The following is a 20,212-nucleotide window of genomic DNA, read 5'->3' on the forward strand; positions in this document are numbered from 1 at the left end:
TGCTCACATTTCTGAAAGATGTCTTGTAAGCCAGCCCAGCAGCATTTCACACATTAGATTGTATTCGAGGATGTACAAGTGAAAAATATTACTATTTCTTGGCATCTCGCCCCTAAGAAATTGCTCCTACCATAAGTACTGCCGTACAAATCTGACTTTGAAACAGCTACTTGTTTGAAATACTTGTTACCAGAAAACATTTGTGAAGTGTGGGGATTGGAGAAAGAAAAAACAAGTTTACCCATTTGTTGATGTTTCTAATTAGGAAATTGCTTGAGAAAACCACACAGCCCTTCTTGAACAAAAATGGCTTCTGGGTTATGAAAAATCAACCTAGAAATAATTCAAACTTGAGAAGAAGACAAAAAAAATTGCCTGAGTTCTAAATTTAATTGTAATCTCATTTTACTTTTTAAACATTTACACTGGGGCCAGGTGCGGTGATTCAAGCCTGTAATCCCAGCACTTTGGGAGGCCGAGACGGGCGGATCAGGAGGTCAGGAGATCAAGACCATCCTGGCTACCAAGGTGAAACCCGGTCTCTACTAAAAAACACACCAAAAAAACTAGCCGGACGAGGTGGCGGGAGTCTGTAGTCCCAGCTACTAGGGAGGCTGAGGCAGGAGAACGGCGTAAACCCGAGAGGCGGAGCTTGCAGTGAGCTGAGATCCGGCCACTGCACTCCAGCCTGGGCGACAGAGCGAGACTCCATCTCAAAAAAAAAAAAAAAAAAAAAAAAAAAAAAAAAAAATTTACACTCGGACTCCTTAATAACTTAATGTGCTAATTATAATGCTTTGATAGAGGGACCAAAAAAACTCTTTAAAATGTGTATTCTAGTAAGTATTAGGGTTTCTTAAGCAGAGTAACAAGCTATGTTCTTTGAGCCATTGTGAACCTCAGCTTATGTTATCAGCCAAGATCCAGTCTCCAGGGTTCCCTTTGTAATATTAAGTTTCATAGTAATTAATACTGCTGCCAACAAAACCCCTTGAGTATGAAGTCATCTCATGAATGAAAGGAAAAATAATCTCTGTATCTCATGCTCTTTTAGAAATCACTTGAGGAAATGTATGAGATAACCAATTAAGGCAATTGCTTTTCAACGAGTCCTCTGATACCCCACCCCACACCCAACACACACACATACAACCTTCCTTCCTTGCTTGTACTCTGTGCAGCCAGGACAGATGGCTGTTATTGGGATGATAGAAATATTTTTTTATTAAGCCCCTTTTATGTACTAAGTTTTGAGCTCAGCGGTTTACTGCTCAGCACCAAACTTATGTCAATGTAGCTATTCATTTTGGTTGTCTGAAGTCCATTCTTAGTAACAGAATAGATTCTTTTGAATCTTCACAATTCTGAGAAGAATCATTAACCCATCATCCCCAAAAAAATGAGGCAGAAGAATCAGGCTACAAACCCAGGTTTTCTTGACTCAACAGCCTGCAGTCTTTCCTTTATACCATGCTGCTACGGTGGTTATTGTTATCTAACATTTGTCTCCTAATTTCCAATGCCATAATAACTGTTGATTGCTCAGATGCAAGGAGATAATCAGACAGCATTTATAGAAATTTATCAAATTAAGTCAGAATGACAGCACCAGAATATTCATTGCTTTCTCCTGTGTTGAAATTAGCACCAACCATTTACATAAAGGGAAAATGGCAATTGATACAGAATCAAAAAACATGTTATTCAATCTTTCCCATTAAAAAATCAAAACTAAAACCCAATTTTTGTTCTAATAAAATGTATTAAGTAAAATTTGACTGCCTCCAACTCAAAAAGAACCCTACTAAATATATTTAATGTGGAATTCTCATTAATTATTTCACTTTTTTGCAATGCACTACATTATTTGTTTTTTATAATGAAGTCTTTGGGGCTTCCTTTGAAGCAAATTGCTATAACTTTTTCTTTGTGTTTTTACAGGTGGTTGTCATCCTTCTATCACTACCTGACTTCATTTTTATTACTGGCAGTATTATTAACCTTTAAAAATAAATGTACAACAACGATATCTTTTTTCAATTTTATTTATTTTATTTTTAAATTATTTTTGCAGCTTTATTGAGGTATGAGAGACAAAAATTGTATATATTTACAGTGTACAACATGACATTTTGATTGCCACGATCAACCTGATTAACATATCCATTCTTTCACATCATTATCTTTATATTTTGTGGCAAAAAGACCTGTCATCTACTTTGTTAGGAAATTTCAAGTATATGATACATTATTATCAACTATTGTCACCATGCTATTCTTTAGGTCTCCAGTACTTATTCATATAATAACCAAAGATTTCTACCCTTTTGACAAATATCTCCCCTTTTCTCCTACTCCCATCCCTTGTAACCACTGTGCTATTCTGTTACTAAGAATGGACTTCAGACAACCAAAATGAATAGACACATTGACATAAGTTTGGTGCTGAGCAGTAAATTTATGTTTACATGAATTAAATTGTAGGGGAGAAAAAAAGATATTGAACAGCAAAAAAATAGAAAAAGCAAACTGCAGTGCTAAGGATGCATGTGGTTGATAATACTCTAAACCAGGAAAGAAAGGAAGTGAACACCATAAAATTTAGGAAAGCTGTTACATTTGGGGAGAAAAGTGAGGTTTGTGTTTGGTAAAATAGGTTTCTCGTGGTAAAATATAATACAGATATAGAAAATCACATAAAATAAATGTATAGCTTAATGGACTATCATAAGGCAAACACCCTAAACATCAGCCAGGTCAAAAAACGGAACATTGCCAGCCACCCCAAAACCCATTGACACATCGCAACCAGCATAAACCTTGCCTTTTTCCCAAATGTAATGACTTTCCTAAGTTTTATGGTGCTCACTTCCTTTCTTTCCTGGTTTAGAGTATTATCATCAACATGCATCTTTACCACTGCAGTTTGGTTTTTCTACTTTTTAGTTTTTCAGTATCTCTTTTTCCTCCCCTACAATTTAATTCACGTAAACATAAATTTACTGCTCAGCACCAAACTTACGTCAACGTATCTATTCATTTTGGTTTTCTGAAGTCCATTCTCTTGTAAATTCCTAAGGAAGGCCTCGCAGGGACAGTGTTCTCTGAATTCGTGTATATTGACAGCAGTTTTAAGGCCTTTATACTTGAAAATTGGCTTGGCTAAATATAAATTCTTGGCTCACAGCATCTTTAATATGTCACTTATGGTTTTATTGGTAATATGATTTTCTTTTCCTTAAAAGTAATTTAATGGCCGGGCACCGTGGCTCACACCTGTAATCCCAGCACTTTGGGAGGCTAAGGCAGGCGGATCACTAGGTCAGGAGCTTGAGACCAGCCTGGCCAACATAGTGAAACCCTGTCTCTACTAAAAATATGAAAAAATAGCTGGGCGTGGTGGTGGGTGCCTGTAATTCCAGCTACTTGGGAGGTTGAGACAGGAGAATTGCTTGAACCCAGGAGGCAGAGGTTGCAGTGATCATGCCACTGCACTCCAGCCCGGGCAACAGTGTGAGACTCCGTCTCAACAACAACAAAAACATAGTAATTTGACATTTTTACCTGGATTTTGAATTTTTGTTGTTGTTGTTTAAATGTCCAGCAATTTTATAGACTATGTCTTGCTATTGATTGTTCTGGGACAGCTTTTTCTGGGAGGATATGATTTGTTTTAGGGCAGCTTTAATTACTTTTTTTCAGAAAATGTTTCGTGAATCACATTTTTTAGTATCTGTTCTGTTCCTTTGCTTTGGGCTTCTTCTTTTGAGGACTCATGCGTATCTTAAGGCTTCTCTGCATGTCCTTTTGTTACTTTCTCTCAAATCATTTCTATTGATTTCTTTTAAATTGTTCTCCCTCTTATCTCCTAGTTACCTAAAGGCTTGTTACACTTATTTGATCTTGCATTCCTTCTAATTTAGTCGTTGTTTAAGGACTTTTTAAAGATTTTTCCTTTCCTAATACATCAGTCCATTTTTGAGTTTCTAATTCTGATGTTGGTTATTCTTTTACATATTGGACCATTTTGATAAAGACTTTTGGATTCATTCGACGTAGTTATTTAAAAAAACAGAAGTTAGAAAAAAATAATATTTTATCTTTTTTATTGGGGGTGGCCTGTCCTTCTGACATGTACTGCCTGTCTGTAGGTATGCTATTTTGCTACTAATCTTGATTTTTTCTCTTAAAATAATTTTGAGTTTAAACCTTGATATTTTTTGTTGTTGTTGCTAATTTTATGTGAAACTTGTTTTCCTAACTGTTAAAAGGAGACATGATTCAGAAACCTTATTCAATTTATGGTTTTAAGCTATATTTCAAAACTGGCTGACAACTTTCTAAGACCTTCTAGTTCCTCTCCTTTACTTTTATGAGGACCTTGTTTTTTTCTTTGTCTATATTGTTCCTGTACCACTCAATATGCACTCTTCTCAGAAGGAAGGTCATGGAAGGGAGATTTATCTGGTTAGTTTCTAGAATTCATGAATTCCAAACTATTCAGATCCCTTACCATGGACCGTAGGTACTCAGCTATACTGGAATGTAGAAATCCCCTCCCAAGTTTAACTGCCATTCTCACATTGCCCCACTGCACTGTCGAGTAAACACCTGTTAGTGATTTGGGAATGTTTTAGATCCATCATGTACCCAGTTGCTTCTCTCTGCTTTCTCCTGCACAGTTGCCAATATCATAATAGGTCTTGTGGTTTTGAAAGGTTTGTCTCTATCCCCTCCTGTTTCCTGGTTCATGGGAATATCTTGTCACTTAATTTTTGTTTAGACATTGTCATTGAATTCTTGAATTTTCACTCTAGATGTTCTATAGGGATAATTTAGAGAGATTCTTTTAAATTATGTCACCACTATCATTTAAGAAACCTCTCTCTTTACTTTATATCTTTAGGTCTTGTGGAGATTTCCGTATTAGTTTAATGGACTGAGTAATAGCTATTCTAGAGATCAGAAAGGTTATCTTTGTTTCCCTAGTTTGTGTTTGGGGATACTAATTCTCACCTTAAAAAATGGCATGAATCATGCAATGCCCATGTATTATACTCATGTAACAAACCTGCCCTTGTACCCCCAGATCTAAAATAAAAGTTGAAATTATTTTTAAAAAGGCATAAACTCTTTCTTTTTCAGGGATGGATTAAATGTCAATTAATGTCTATAATGAAAGAAGAACTCAAAAGAGAGTTACTTTTTAAAACACAACTCTTGAAATTTTGCCAAGCATTGTTTACAAATAACTGTAAGCACTTCTCCCTAGAATTAAGGAATAAAAATGGTTAATAGCCAAAGTATTCACTATTACAATGTACTTAAAATATACAGTGTAAACCAAAATTAAAGTTATAGTGAATCAGGAAGTAGCACAATTTATTATTCTAGAATCCACGTCTTTACTCAACAAACATTTTTGGCACTGGGTTAAATGCTATGAGACAAAGAATTTGTTTGGGCCGGGCGCAGTGGCTCACATCTGTAATCCCAGCACTTTGGGAGGCCGAGGCTGGCGGATCACAAGGTTAGGAGATCGAAACCATCCTGGCTAACACGGTGAAACTCCGTTTCTACTAAAAATACAAAAGAATTACCCGGGCTTGACGGCCGGCACCTGTAGTCCCAGCTACTCAGGAGACTGAGGCAGGAGAATGGCATGAACCCCGGAGGCGGAGTTTGCAGTGAGCTGAGAACAGGCCACTGCACTCCAGTCTGGGTGGCAGAGCAAGACTCCGTCTCAAAAAAAAAAGAATACTTTTGAACTCAGTTTCTAAAGGAATGAGTTTTTTTGAGACTTTACAGGACAACAGTGGAAGCAGAATTTGAACAGAAGCTAAGGATAGCCATAGAGCAAACTCTCTCCACTGTGGCCCACATTGAACTTCAACTTCCTCTCCTAGGTGATGTTCTTTCCCTCCACTGGGCCTTCCCACATGCTATTTCTCCTTCCTGCAATGACCTTTACTCTTCTCTTTGCCTAGGTAAATCCTACTCAATCTTCAGGTCTCCATTTAGTCTTTATTTCCTACTCTCATAACATGGTGTACTTTAGCTTTGTAAGATAAATCGTACTAATTCATCCTCCCCATAGACTGTAAATTCCATATGGTACAAGTACCATGTCTATTCCATTCACTTCTGGATCCCCAGTTTCTGGACCATTGTAGGTGTCTAATAAATGATAATGGAAAAATAAATATATGGAGCTCTGGTGAGTGACTGCATCTAGGAATTCATATGTGGAAGTGCTGTAACTAGAGTAAGCAATATAATATTCCTTTGATTAATTAACTACAAAATGTATTTTTTGCTTTTTAGCTAGCAGATCATATTTAATATTGAAATTTTAAAATATAAACAATATATGGGCATTGTATTTTAGATCCAATGGGATGAGTAATAATGTTCAAAAGAAGTCATTCTTACATAATCTGATGAGAAGAGCTTGCAGCAAGTGGATCAGAGGTTGCAACTGTTGATAAAAAGAAATCCAGGTTTGCACTCATAAAACATCCTTTTGTATAAAAATTACTTTTAAAAAGGAAAAGTTTACAAATTAATCCAGCATGATTTTCTAAGTGTGAACCATTAATCAAAAGAGTGTTGGCTAGGTGATGGGATTCACACCTGTAATCCCAGTGCTTTGGGATGCTGAGGCAGGAGGATGGCTTGAGGCCATGAGTTCAAGACCAGGCAGGACACCAGAGCAACACACTGTCCCAACAAAAATAAAAATAAAAGCATATTAGCCCAGGCATGGTAGCACATGTCTGCTAACCAGGAGGCTGAGACAGAAGGATTACATGAGACCAGGAATTTGAGGTTTCAGTGAGCTATGATCACACCATGGCATACTCCAACCTGGGTGACAGAGCAAGACCCTGACTCAAAAAACAAGTGTAAAACTTATCACCAAAGGTATAAGGAACAAATCCCATGACACTGCATTTTAAAAAAATAAGACATCACCAAGATATAAAGAACAAATTCAGCAAAAACAATATTCAAGTATTCCACAAGCACTGAAGGAACTGAATTTGTCACAAAACGTTATTAATATCTTGGTTATCTATGACTAGTCATCTGTGTTTGGGCAAATTTAGTAAATTAGCATTCAACTCAATCTCATGAAATATTCGCTAAAAGTTATTTAAAGTACAGGAGCTTTTGACAAAAAATATTGAATAGACAATAAAATGTAAGGGAAAGTTTAGTGAGATGTTGAGAATGACACAAATGGCTCAGTGGAAACACTTAGGTTTGTTTAAAACAGCATCTTTGATAAAAGCAGGATAATTTGCAGAGTTTCAGTCACTCACCCCAGCGCAATAGTAAACAAGTCTATACCACTGGATTAAGATGTTATGTTGAACTTGCCTCTTCAGTTTTAAAAGAATCTGGCCCCATACCTCTACTTCAGTCATGGCCATTCTTAGTAATCTGCTTGAGTTGTTGCCTTACTTGGAATAGCATTAGAATCTGTCTCGAATGAGAGGTGCATGTAAATACACCTTCATCTCACCAAGGCCTCACCATTAGGTTTTTTAAAAGTTCCTTCATGACAAATGAATCACATTTGCACCTGTTTCTCCCATCCAAGTACTAACCAGGCCCAATCCTGCTTAGCTTCAAGGTCAGGCAAGTTCAGGGTTATATGGTGCAAATATGTTTGCATTTTATTTCTGCTGTGTTTTCTTGGAGATGTGGATTTGGGATGCATAAGTAAGAACTTAGTGTCCTCAACAATCAGTAGCAGCCTTCTTGGCATGATTCATTTCTATGACAAGGTAGAAAGGTAAAACAGATGACATTTCTGGGATTTTTCCAGACTTGTGCTATGAGCATTAGGAGAATGTTTATGATTGGAATTGGTGAGCTCCTTTCATGGGATTTATCATAAGATGTGAGCATAGACTTTTAGGCTACGCATCCCATACCGCGCCTAAGACACTCTGAGGCTAATAAATGTTTTATCATTCCCTACCAGTTAGCTCAGAGGGTCAGAGAACTGCTCTGGTGAAGCCAAGTCACAGACCCCCATCCCTGTAGAGGTCAATGAATGTCAAAGAAAAAATCTGTTCTCTGGCTAATGCTTACACCTTGAATCTCAACCAGGTTTTGGCTGCAGTAAAATTCCGTCAGTTTACCCTTGATCATAGAAGGAACCAGGAAAAAGTATGTAGGTGAATCAATGCAAAACCATCACCACTCTTGAAAAAGAATCCAAATGGTCATTTCCTGTTGATCGTGTCAACAGCAGCATTTTCTTAGTCAGAAGATATGCATTCTGCACCTTGACGAAATTACTTTTTGACCTCCTTAAATCTCTTCTCATATGTTGACTATTTTTCAAATGCCAGTGTTGACAGTCATCTGGATCTGTATTTTGCATGGTCTATGGAGTGACATGAACTTCACAGAGAACATGTATTTCTTGGCGACTCTCACTGCAATATAATGGATTGTATGACTCATGTTTGAAATGAGTTGCAGCAGACTATAATACTCCTCATCTTTTTTCACTCGGCCTGTTTCCAGTTCATGGCCACATATGGAGGGATGCTTGACCCTTAGTGAAAGATATATCAGGTGTTCTACCCTAATTTTAAATGAGAAAAATAGAGCAAAATAGTCAATTTTATCTTCAATCCCAGGGAACAGGTAAGGAACTCTTTCCCGTTAAGAAAAATATCCCCACACGTGAGAAGAGATTATAGATTGTATTCCCACTCTCCTCCTGCCACTACCACCCTACTAATACCCTTTACTACATACCGTATGAAAATGAAAGCTCATAAAAGTCACCCTCTCCCTGCTTACACTCATTCAGTCAAAATGTATTGGTTCCCTGCTTTAGAATTGGCACTGGTTTAGTTAATGGTAGGAGATCAAAAGTATTTGTTGTACACTAAAAGAGTTTACAGTCCAGAAGAGGAAGCAGAATTATGTATTTGTATATTTAAATGAGCTTAGACTCTTTAAAAATTATAACCATCTTCATAAAACACCTAACATATTCAGATCTAATAAATGACATGAATAAAACATGCTTATGAGAGTTCTGAGTGTAGGAGTAAATACTGGGTAATTACAAGAATGAGAGGAAGGAAAAGTCCTATGGGGCATCTCCTGTGTGTCAGACATAGACTTTCTTATTTGTTACAAATTTTTGAAATACATTATTGTTCTATTTTCCAAATATATAAATTGGGGCTCAGAAATAATAGATGGATTGTCCAAGATTATATAGTTGTGAATTAGAAACCAAGGCTTTGAAGCCAGCGCAGTTTGAACCTAAAGACCAAGACTTTTTCTAGAATTGAGATTATGAAATAGTTGGAACCTGAGCTAGATTTTCATTAACGATTACAGAGATGGGGAAAACAACAGAAAAAAAGGGCAGAAAAAGAAACCAGAAAAAAAGGCAGGAAAGTGTGTAGTGCTAAAATCAACATAATTAGAACAGATGACTCAAGCATGGCAATAGCTGGCAAGGTTAGAAAATTGCATTGGGTTCTTGAATTCTGGATCAGCAGCACTGAATTCTATCCTTCTGGGACTGAAGAATCAGTAAGAGCTTCTGATAGAGAAATGGCAAAATGAACATGAAGCACTAGAAAGGTTTGCCTGGTTGTAGTACATATTGTATGGGGGAATACCAGAGGCAGAGTAGAATACCAGCCTAGAGTGACTTTCCGGGAAGCTAAAACATCCAGACCAAGGGTCATCTTTTGTGTGCTCATTTGTCCATATGTGAATGGAGATTTTTTTAAGCACTTATTTAAAAGTTTTTTAAATTAGGTGAAGCAAACTTCCTCCTCAACCAGATAATAAATTTTTATATAGTGAATCTCAATAAATAGGACCTCCCTCACCTGGTTTCTAAAGCTGAAAACCTTGGCATCATTCTGGACTCCATTTCTCTCATATCCTACATCCAATTTGTCAGAGAATCCTGGTAACTCTACCTTTCAAGATCAAATTCAATCATTCTCTCCTATGCATGCAGCCATAGTTAGGAGAGAATCATCGTGATTCTCATGTTTAGGAGAGAACTGGTTGCCATCATCTCTCCCTCCTCCCACCTTTTTCCCAGTACCATCTACCCCTTACTCAGAGGCTAGAGCAATTCTTTGAAATGACAATTACAATGTATAATTTACGTAATGGAAAACTTCAATGGCTTCCCATCACATGTAAACCAAAATCTCAAGTCCTCATCCTAGACCCCAAAGCCCTTTGGAAACTGGCTTCTCTCGGTGCATCTGGAACATTTCCCAATCTTGATTCCCTGGTGACTCTGTCTCAACCATGCTGCCCTTGTTCTGCCCTTGTTCTTCCACAAACACACTAGACATACTCCAAACTCAAAACCTCTTCACTTTGGGTTCCTCTGCCTAAAATACATCTCCCAGAAATTCACATTTCTCCTTCCCTTATTTTGCTTGGGTTTCTGTGGGGAAAATGCCACCTATTCATAGAGCACTTCCCACAGCATCATCTCTGTAAAAATACTTCTCCGGCCCCATTCCTTATCTCTTTACCTTGCCTCATTTTCTTTGTAGAACCTATCTCTATTAAATTTAACAATTACTTTTCTCTCTTTTTGTTCCCTGCTATATCTCTGATGCTAAATCAATGACTGAAATAGAAAAGGTGTTCAATGTTTATTTATTCAAAGATAATTTGATGCATATGAATATATATTAATAGACATTATAACAGCAATCAAATGGCATGTATATATAGTGGACGTTTTTCAAGCCATATTTGGTTTATTTTTAAACATGGCCTCCTTTCAGTTACGCATTGTCTGGATCTTCCAAGGATAATAGCTTACAAAGTCTGAATAATGGTTTATTTTCTTGCTACAGAGTTGCAAGTAACCTTAGTTCTTTTTTTAACTCATCTTTTCTTTAGCTTTTAAGCTAAGGTATTTTTTAATTTGGGTAAAATTTATCACAACAATAAAATTAATCATTTTGCGGTACATAGACACCATGGAATACTACACAGCCATATGAAAGAACAAAATCACAGCCTTTGCAGCAACATGGATGCAGCTGGAGGCCATTATTGTAAGCAAATTAATAACTGAACAGAAAACCAAATACTACGTGTTCTCACTTAGAAGTGGGAGCTAAACATTGGGTACTCATGGACATAAAGATGGCAACAATAGACACTAGGAACTACTAGAGGCAGGAGGGACGGAAAGGGAAAGAGCTGAAAAATTACCCATTGGGTACTATGCTCAGTATCTGAGTGATGGGATCAATCTTACCCCAAACCTCAGGATTATGCAATATACCCATCTAACAAGTCTGCACATGCACATGTACCCCCTGAAACTAAAAGCTGAAATTATTTTTTTAAATACCCATTTTAAAGTGTAATTCGCTTTATTTAGTATATTCTGCTGTGTGTCATTTAATACATTCACAATTTTGTGCAAATATCACCTCTATCTAGTTTAATACATTTTCATACATCATATTTTTTAAACTATTCAATTTGGAATGATAGGAAACAAATTTGTTATATTACAAATGGTAAAGAAAGAGAAAGAATCAAATGTTTATCTCATCATCCCTCTGTAAGCTGTTATACTGAGTAACCAAATAGTGCATGAGAAAAAGTGGCTCCCTTTAAAAGTATTCTGAGTGATAAATCTTTTTAAAAAGAGTATCAGTTTGATATTTCATTGTTTGAAACCCTTGATGAACTAACGAATATAGCCATTGAATATGAACAGTACAAACATCAAAAAAGAAACACAGCCAGGCGTTATGTGTCTTGCAATACAAGAACATACTGCCATCTGTGGCTTTGCCAAAGAGAAAGAATAGAGACTGTCGAAGACTCTGCATTTCGCTGCCAGTTTCCCAGAAACTGCACCATGAGTACGTACTCAATGAAGTCCAGACTGTGGGAAACTCTATAGGTCAAATTCTCTAAGTTCTTCAACAATTGTAAGGAGCACAGTTTGAAGGAAAAACTTGTAGATTAATAGACTTAAAACATATAACAATTATTATTAATGAGCAAGTTCAAACATAGTGTCCTTGGATGAACATTTGGGTGATAAAATTGTAAAGAAAAGCAAGGAAATGATAACTATAGAAGTCACAGTCATAGTTACTTTGGAGAAGGCAGAAGTGTCTGTGACTGTAACGGGGCACACATAGGTACCTAAAGTTTTATTTATTGACCTGAGCAAAAGTTTTGAGAGTGTAATTTGAAAATTGAGTTTCTCAGATAAATACACAAATGGAACAGAATAGAGATCCCAGAAATAATGCTACACACCTACAACCCTCTGATTTTCAACAAAGTAGACAAAAACAAGAAATGTGGAAAGGACTCCTTATTCAATAAATGGTGCTGAGATAACTGGATAGCCATAAGCAGAAGATTAAAATGGGATTCCTTCCTTAAACCACATACAAAATTCAACTCAAGATGAATTAAAGACTTAAATGTAAAACTAAAACTATAAAAATTCTGGAAGATAACCTGGGAAATACCATTCTAGACATAGAACCTGGCAAAGATTTCATGATGAATATAACAATAACAACTGCAACAAAAACAAAAATTGACAAATAAGACCTAATTCAACTAAAGAGCTTCTACACAGCAAAAGAAACTAACAACAAAGTGAACAGACAACATATAGAATGGAATAAAATATTTGCAAAGTATGCATCTGACAAAGGTCTAATATCCAGAATCTATAAGGAACTTAAACAAATTTACAAGCAAAAAACAAACAACCCCATTAATAAGTGGGCAAAAAACATGAACAGACACTTTTCAAAAGAAGACACAGCCAACAAGCATATGAAAAAGTGCTTAACACCACTAATCATTCGAGAAATGAAAATCAAAACCACAATGAAATACCATCTCATACCAGTCAGAATGGCTATTATAAAAAGTTAAAAAAATAGCAGATGCTGGTGAGGTTGTGGAGAAAAGGAACACTTACTTTCCTGCTAGCGGGAAAGTAAATCAGTTCAGCCATTGTGGAAAGCAGTTTGGCAGTTTCTCAAAGACCTTAAAAACATTACCATTTGACCCAGAAATCCCACTATTGAGTGTATACCCAAAGGAATATAAATTGTTCTACTATAAAGAACACATACGCATGCATATGTTCATTGCAACACTATTCTCAATAGCAAAGACATAGAATCAACCTAAATGTCCATCAGTGATATATTGAATAAAATCAATATGGTACATATACACCATGGAATACTACACAGCTATATAAAAGATTATGTCTTTGGAGCACCATGGGTGGAGCCAGAGGCCATTATCCTAAGCAAACTAACACAGGAACAGAAAACCCAATACAGCATGTTTTCACTTAGAAGTGAGAGTTCAACATGGAGTACACGTGGGCACAAAGAAGGGAACACTAGACACCTGGGCCTTTGTGAGGGTGGAGGTGGGGAAGAGGATGAGGATCAAGAAAACCACCTACCAGCTACAATATATATTACCTGAGTGACAAAAATACTCTGTACACAAAACCCCTGTGACATGCAATTTACCTATATAACAAACTTGCACATGTACTCCTGAATCTAAAAGTTAAAAAAAAAAAAAAAAAAGTTTCTCCCTAAGAGCAGAAACAAGATAAAAATGCTAGCTTTCACCACTGAGATTCAACATTGCACCAATATTTCCAGCCAGAGCGATTAGACAGTAGAAATAAAGGCATCCAAATGAGAAAGGAAAAAGTAAATCTATCTCTATTCACAGGTGGTATGATCTTGGATATAATAAATCCCATAAAATCCCCCCCCAAAAAAGCTACTAAAGCTAATGAATGAATTTAGCAAGTTTCAGGATACAAAATCAAAACGCAAAAATCAGTTGTCTTTATATACAGTAGCAATGAACAATCAGAAAAGGAAATCAACAGATCCATTTACAACATCATCCAGAAGAATAAAATACTTAGGAATAAATTTAATCACTTAGGTGAAAGACTTGTACAATGAATACTACAAAACATTGCTAAAAGAAATTAAAGAGAACCTAAAGAAATGGAATAGCACCCTGTATTCATGGATTGGAAGGCATAAAATTGTTAAGATGTCGATACTCCCCAAAGCATTCTACAATCCCTACCAAAATTTCAGTATCATTTTCTTATTTTAGAAATGGAAAAGCCAATATCAGATTTATATGAAATTGTGAGGGCCTCCAAGTGGGCAAAACAATATTTAAAAAGAAGATTGAAATTAAAAGACTCACACTTCCTGATTTTGAAACTTAACTACAAATCTACAGTAATCTAAATAGCATGATATTGGCATAAAGATAGACAAATAGATCAATGGAATAGAATTTTGAGAGTCCAGAAATAAACCCACACACCTACAGCCAATTGATTTTCAGCAAACATGCCAATATCATTCAATAGAGAAAGAACAACCTCTTTAACAAATTGTTCTGAGGCAACTGAATACCCAAATGCAAAGAATTAAATTGGACCCACAACTCATATCGTATGCAAAAATTAATTCAAAATGAACAAATTATCTAAATATAAGAGTTAAAGTCATAAAACTCTTAGAAGAAAACATAGAGGTAAATCTTCATGACTTTGGATTGGGCAGTGGATTCTTAGATATAACATTAAAAGCATGAGCTTACTATATAATTCCATTTATGGTAAGTATCTAAAATAGGTAAATCTACAGAGACAGAAAGCAAATTAGTGATTACCAAAGTCTTGGGGAAGGGTAGAATGTAAAGAAACTGCTTTCTAAAATAAGAGGTTTTGATTTGGAGTAATAGAAACGTTTTGAAACTAGATAGGTAGAGGTGGTAGTTGCCAACATTGTGAATTTACTAAACGCCACTGAATTGTTCGCTTTAAAGTGATTCATTTTCTGTTATGTGAACTTCACCTCAATAAATCACTTTTTAAAATGCATTAAGCCAGTAAAACGATAACCTACAATTCCATATATAGTTCTTTACAAACTGTAAGATAGACTGATGTATAAAAGTACTCTCTTGTTGAGAGGAGAGGAAAAATGAGGAGATGTTAATTCTGAAATAGTGACTTTAGACAGAGAGAAGTCAGATTCCTTTTCTCGCTCATAGTCATTATGGAAATTATTTCAAAAAATGAAAAGTTTCCATTTCTCCCCACATATCAAATTCATTCTAACACATTTCCTCTGGCTTAGTGACAACTTGTTTAAACATGTGTTTCTTGCATTTTACAGACATACTTGGCAAGTGCAAGACAAAATCGATGCAAACAATGTGGCTTACACAACTGGGAAGCTAAGCTTTCACACTGATTATCCAGCCCTCCATCATCCACCTGGGGTAAGATGAGCTTCAACATATTTTCCACAAAGCAGGCCAATGACCGATATCTTTTTGTATTTTGAGTCTAGAAAATTACATATTTCACCAGGTAGTTTGTCTTACATAAGTTTTCTTTCTCCAAACACAATCCAAGCTCACAAAATCTTGATACCTAAATCCTAAATATCTTCACCTTCCTAAAGGAGAGAATTTCATACATTTAAAACAACAATAACAACAACATTTCTTTGTTCTTCCTAGAAATTACTATTAGCGTTTTTTTGCTTTGCCAAGACAGATTTTAAGGTAGTAGCAAATCTTGAAGTCTTTCTGTACATATATTTCTAAGAAAGTTGAGAGAAAATGGAATCAGTAAACAAAATGTAGGGTTTCCCTCCAAGTCACATGGGCATCATTCATATCCATTCACTACTGCTGCATTAAAACTCATTCTGCTATAAAGACACATACACATGTATGTTTATTGCAGTACTGTTCACAATAGTAAAGATTTGGAAGCAACCCAAATGCCCATCAATGATAGACTGGATAAAGAAAATGTGGTACATAAACGCCATAGAATACTATACAGCCATAAGAAAGGATGAGTTCAATCTTTTGCACGGACGTGGATGAAGCTGGAAACCATCATTCTCAGCAAACCAAGACAGAAACAGAAAACCAAACACCACATGTTCTCACTCATAAGTGGGAGTTGAACAATGAGAACACATGGACACAGGGAGGGGAACATCACACACTGAGGCCTGTCGGGGGGTTGGGGAGATAGGGGAGGGATAGCATTAAAAGAAATACCTAATGTAGATCACAGTTTGATAGGTGCAGAAACTACCATGGCACCTGTATATCTATGTAACAAACCTGCACATTCTGCACGTGTATCCCAGAACTTAAAGTATAACAAAAAAAAAATAACTCACTCCCTAACTTGACGGCTTAAGAAAACAGCCCTTTACTTAGCCCTTGTCTTTTCAATTTGTGCTGTATTCAGCTAGGCAGCTCCTGTCTTCAGTCACATACCTGCAATCGGTTTCTAAGTTGACTTGGGACCGACTGACTTTCCCTGAGATGGCTGGTTTCTGCTCCACTTGGTCTATTGACCACCAGTAGGTTAGCCCAAGTTTAATGCATATGGCAACTGGAAGAATTTTCAGACAGCTGCACAGCTTCTCAAGGCCTAGGCTAGTCACCTCTGCAATGTTATATTGGTCTAAGGAAATAATAAATCTAGCCCACATTCAGGAGGTGAGGAAATAGACCCCTTATGGGGGAAGCTGCAAAAATGCATTACAAACTGTGTGACTACAAGGAACAGAATAACAGTGGCTATTTTTGGAAACCATCCAACATCCCGTCTATCAGATTCCTTGTCAAGGAGGGAAATGCTCAGTGTGAAGCCACAAATCCCCAGGAGAATCTCTGGGTGGACATTCTTTCTCTACATTTTTACAAAAGTTTCATTTAACTAAATGAGCTACATTTTTACAAAACCTTCATTTTATTACACCAAAAATAAGTGGTTAGGAAACTACCTTCCTAGAGATATGCCATCCCTATTTTTAGAGCTAAATTCGACTATGTGAAATTCTATACAGATATAGAAATCTGTATCTTTAAAGGTAAATGAAAATTTGGGCAATTTTTAAGTTAACAAAGGAGAAATGGGCCAAAATCACAATTAGCCCATTTTTTTCATTATCTTCACTGAACATGTTTTATCTGCACCCTTGTTACCGATTGTTCTCACCACTATTGGCTACGCTAGTCTAGTATTTGACTTTACATGTTTTAAATTATTTTGTTGATTGTAAAACACCACATGATTTCTTTGAACTAAGTGGCAGTAAAATGACCCCTGTAGACACCTTTTGGGGTAAGGGTTGGGGGCAGGAGACACACCACGTGATTTTATTCTAAATGTGGCTCAGATTTTTCTAAAACTCTAGGGTTAAGAGCCAAATTAATCAGCTCAGCTCATCTTCCAAAGAATGATTGAGGGAGTTGGATGGAATAAGGATTAAAGAATGAGACTAGAAAACTAAAAGTTTTGTTTGAATTTTTAAGTTATCTTCTGTCTTTTAAGAATTTAAGTTTTGTTTCTGGGTTAAAATTCGAAGCTTAAGGAAAAGTGATCAAATGGCTTCATAAATGTTCCTGAAGAACAATAGAATGCGTGACTTTTTCATAGCACATTATACTATTTCAAAGCAGTTTTACTTTCATTACTTTATCTGACTCTTCTTGATATTCCTTTAAGGTAGAAACACAAGATTCGATACCTTTTTTTTTTTTTTTTTTTTTTTGAGACCGAATCTCGCTCTCTCGCCCAGGCTGCAGTGCAGTGGCGCCATCTCGGCTCACTGCAGGCTCTGCCTCCGGGGTTCATGTCATTCTCCTGCCTCAGTCTCCTGAGTAGCTGGGACTATAGGCGCCCGCCATCTCGCCCGGCTAATTTTTAGTATATTTAGTAGAGACGGGGTTTCACCATGTTAACCAGGATGGTCTCCATCTCCCAACCTCGTGATCCACCCACCTCGGCCTCCCAAAGTGCTGGGATTACAGGCGTGAGCCGCCACCCCTGGCAAGATTCAATACTTTTATAGGGTAGCATTTGATTAAGGAGGAACTTGGACTTGAACCCAGGCCTCTATATAGTTTTCTGTCACACCACACAGATCCTGAGCTGGAATTTCCAATTATTATAATTTATGTAGTAAAATAGTAAAATTTATAGATTTTATCATACTTTACAAACTTCTTAAAGACAAGAATTGACTCTTACAGTTCTTTGTATCTCAATACTTTGTATCTCAATACTTACATGCACATTGCATGTAATAGAGACGTCGTAGATATGCTATAAAGAGGCAAAGAAGTGCAACAAGCTTGTACTTGTGCCCAGTAAATAAAACTTCCAAACTAAGTGACTTGATAGGAGATTTTTAAATAACAGATGATTCCTAAAATGTCTAGATTCTACTAGAATAATAAAATATAGGCAACCTGTTTGTACTGTTGTTCAAATTTCCATTTTGACTTATTCCAGGGGAGTTGTGCCAAGGTTTGATATTTTCAATAACAAATAGAACAAACCAATATATTTTTCTGTACAGATGAAATAATCTGGAAAATGAGTTACCTGTTGAGAGTTCAGTTTAATCGATTTGGATTATGTGGGGCAGAGATAAGACACCATATCTTTAATGAAACAGAGATTTTACTTCACTCACTGTCTTTGCAGAAGTCACATGCTGCATAAAGTAACATTTAGAAGGAAAATATTTTGGGTTCTGAATGACTCACATGAAGTAAAATTGTGTTTTATACATGACAGGCATATATTTGCCTTTTAACCTAGCAATAAAAGTTTTATCAGTCTCCATCATCTTTTTTCTGTTGGAAGATTGTATTAAAAGTGTAACTGTACAAAAGAAAGTATTAACGGGCCTTGATATATGTAAATAACATCAGCTAATCTTTTTAAAAATTAGCATTTGAAATATTCTGTCAGTTCATGATGGCAAAATCTAAAAGGATTTAAAAAACACTGTGATCCTCCAAAAACAAAGTTATGCTATTGTTTTGCTACTCTGACCAGTTTCTTCCTCAAAAAAAAAAAAATTCATAATCCTATATAACACCACTGGCCTAATACTTTGCAGCTCAGTTCCGACTACATTACTTTCGTATTCAAAAGGCTTCAGTGAATTCCCTCTATGCACAAGTACAAAAGCCCTTCATCTGATATTTAAGACTCTCCATCATGAGGCCTCAAATTGCCCTTCCAACCTGATTCACTCTTTCTATTTATGGCCCTCTGCTGTAGCCAGACGTTTTATTACCCAGTGAACTGTGCATTTTTGCACATCATTATTTCTGTCACCTGATTTGCTTTCTCGTTCTATTCTGCATAACCCAAATCTCATCCATTCTCCTTTGTCTAACTTACCCACCTCTTCCCTTGGAAATCCTTCCCTGCCTACTCTACCATCAAGTGCTCCATCTCTGCAGCTCTTACAAGCTGTGCTTTTTGTTTGCTAATGAGCATTATCATGCCTGCATCTATGTCTTCAACTGTAACATGTTTGAACCATACAGTATTGATTATAAGCAACTTTTTTCTTCCCAACTGTTTTCCGATAAGAGAGACAACAACAAAAAAAGGTTTGTTGGCTTTGGTTTGTTCATAGCCTTTTGAATCTTTAATACAGTATCAAAAAACGGTGCATGCGTATTATTTATTTTATTGAAGATTATTTAATTCTAATAATTAAAATTTAATTTAATATTTATTTAATAATGCATATTTTCTTTTTGTAGGTTCAGCTTCTTCACTGCATAAAGCAAACAGTCACAGGGGGTGATTCAGAAATTGTAGATGGGTTTAATGTGTGCCAAAAGCTAAAAAAGAATAATCCTCAGGCATTTCAGATTTTATCCTCTACCTTCGTGGACTTTACAGACATTGGAGTGGATTACTGTGATTTTTCTGTACAATCAAAACACAAAATTATAGAGTAAGTACTACTTATAAATTTACCATAGCAATAAAACAATTGACAGCAAAACTACATTAATCTAAAGTTTAAACAGAACAAAACTTCAGTGAACTTCAGAGCTTTATTTTTATTAACATTTAACCCAATTTTAGAGTGATAGCATTTTCACTATAATATTTTTTAACAAATTACATAAAATTTATTCCTAATCAATATTAGAGGAAAAGTAACTAAGATTTCACGTATACTTCATTTTTTGAATATAAGTTCTGCATAGCTATAATCAATGTAATTATACTAGTCAGAAGGCTTTTGGCCAGAAGTGAAAGAATATAATTCAAAAT

General features: G+C 36.1%; 1 protein-coding gene across 4 annotated transcripts in view; it reads left to right on the forward strand.

Moving 5' to 3' along the window:
* The window catches only part of BBOX1 (gamma-butyrobetaine hydroxylase 1), a 96,686-nt gene that overhangs the window by 68,466 nt on the left and 8,008 nt on the right, over positions 1–20,212 (forward strand). For all 4 annotated transcript variants that reach the window (XM_030918915.1, XM_030918914.1, XM_030918913.1 and 1 more), the window contains exons 5-6: positions 15,261–15,366; positions 19,690–19,886. In XM_030918915.1, coding sequence (XP_030774775.1) covers positions 15,261–15,366; positions 19,690–19,886 — 303 coding nt within the window. The remainder of the gene's footprint in view (positions 1–15,260; positions 15,367–19,689; positions 19,887–20,212) is intronic.

The sequence above is a fragment of the Rhinopithecus roxellana genome, chromosome 15, assembly GCF_007565055.1.
Source record: "Rhinopithecus roxellana isolate Shanxi Qingling chromosome 15, ASM756505v1, whole genome shotgun sequence".
Taxonomy (NCBI): Eukaryota; Metazoa; Chordata; class Mammalia; order Primates; family Cercopithecidae; genus Rhinopithecus; species Rhinopithecus roxellana.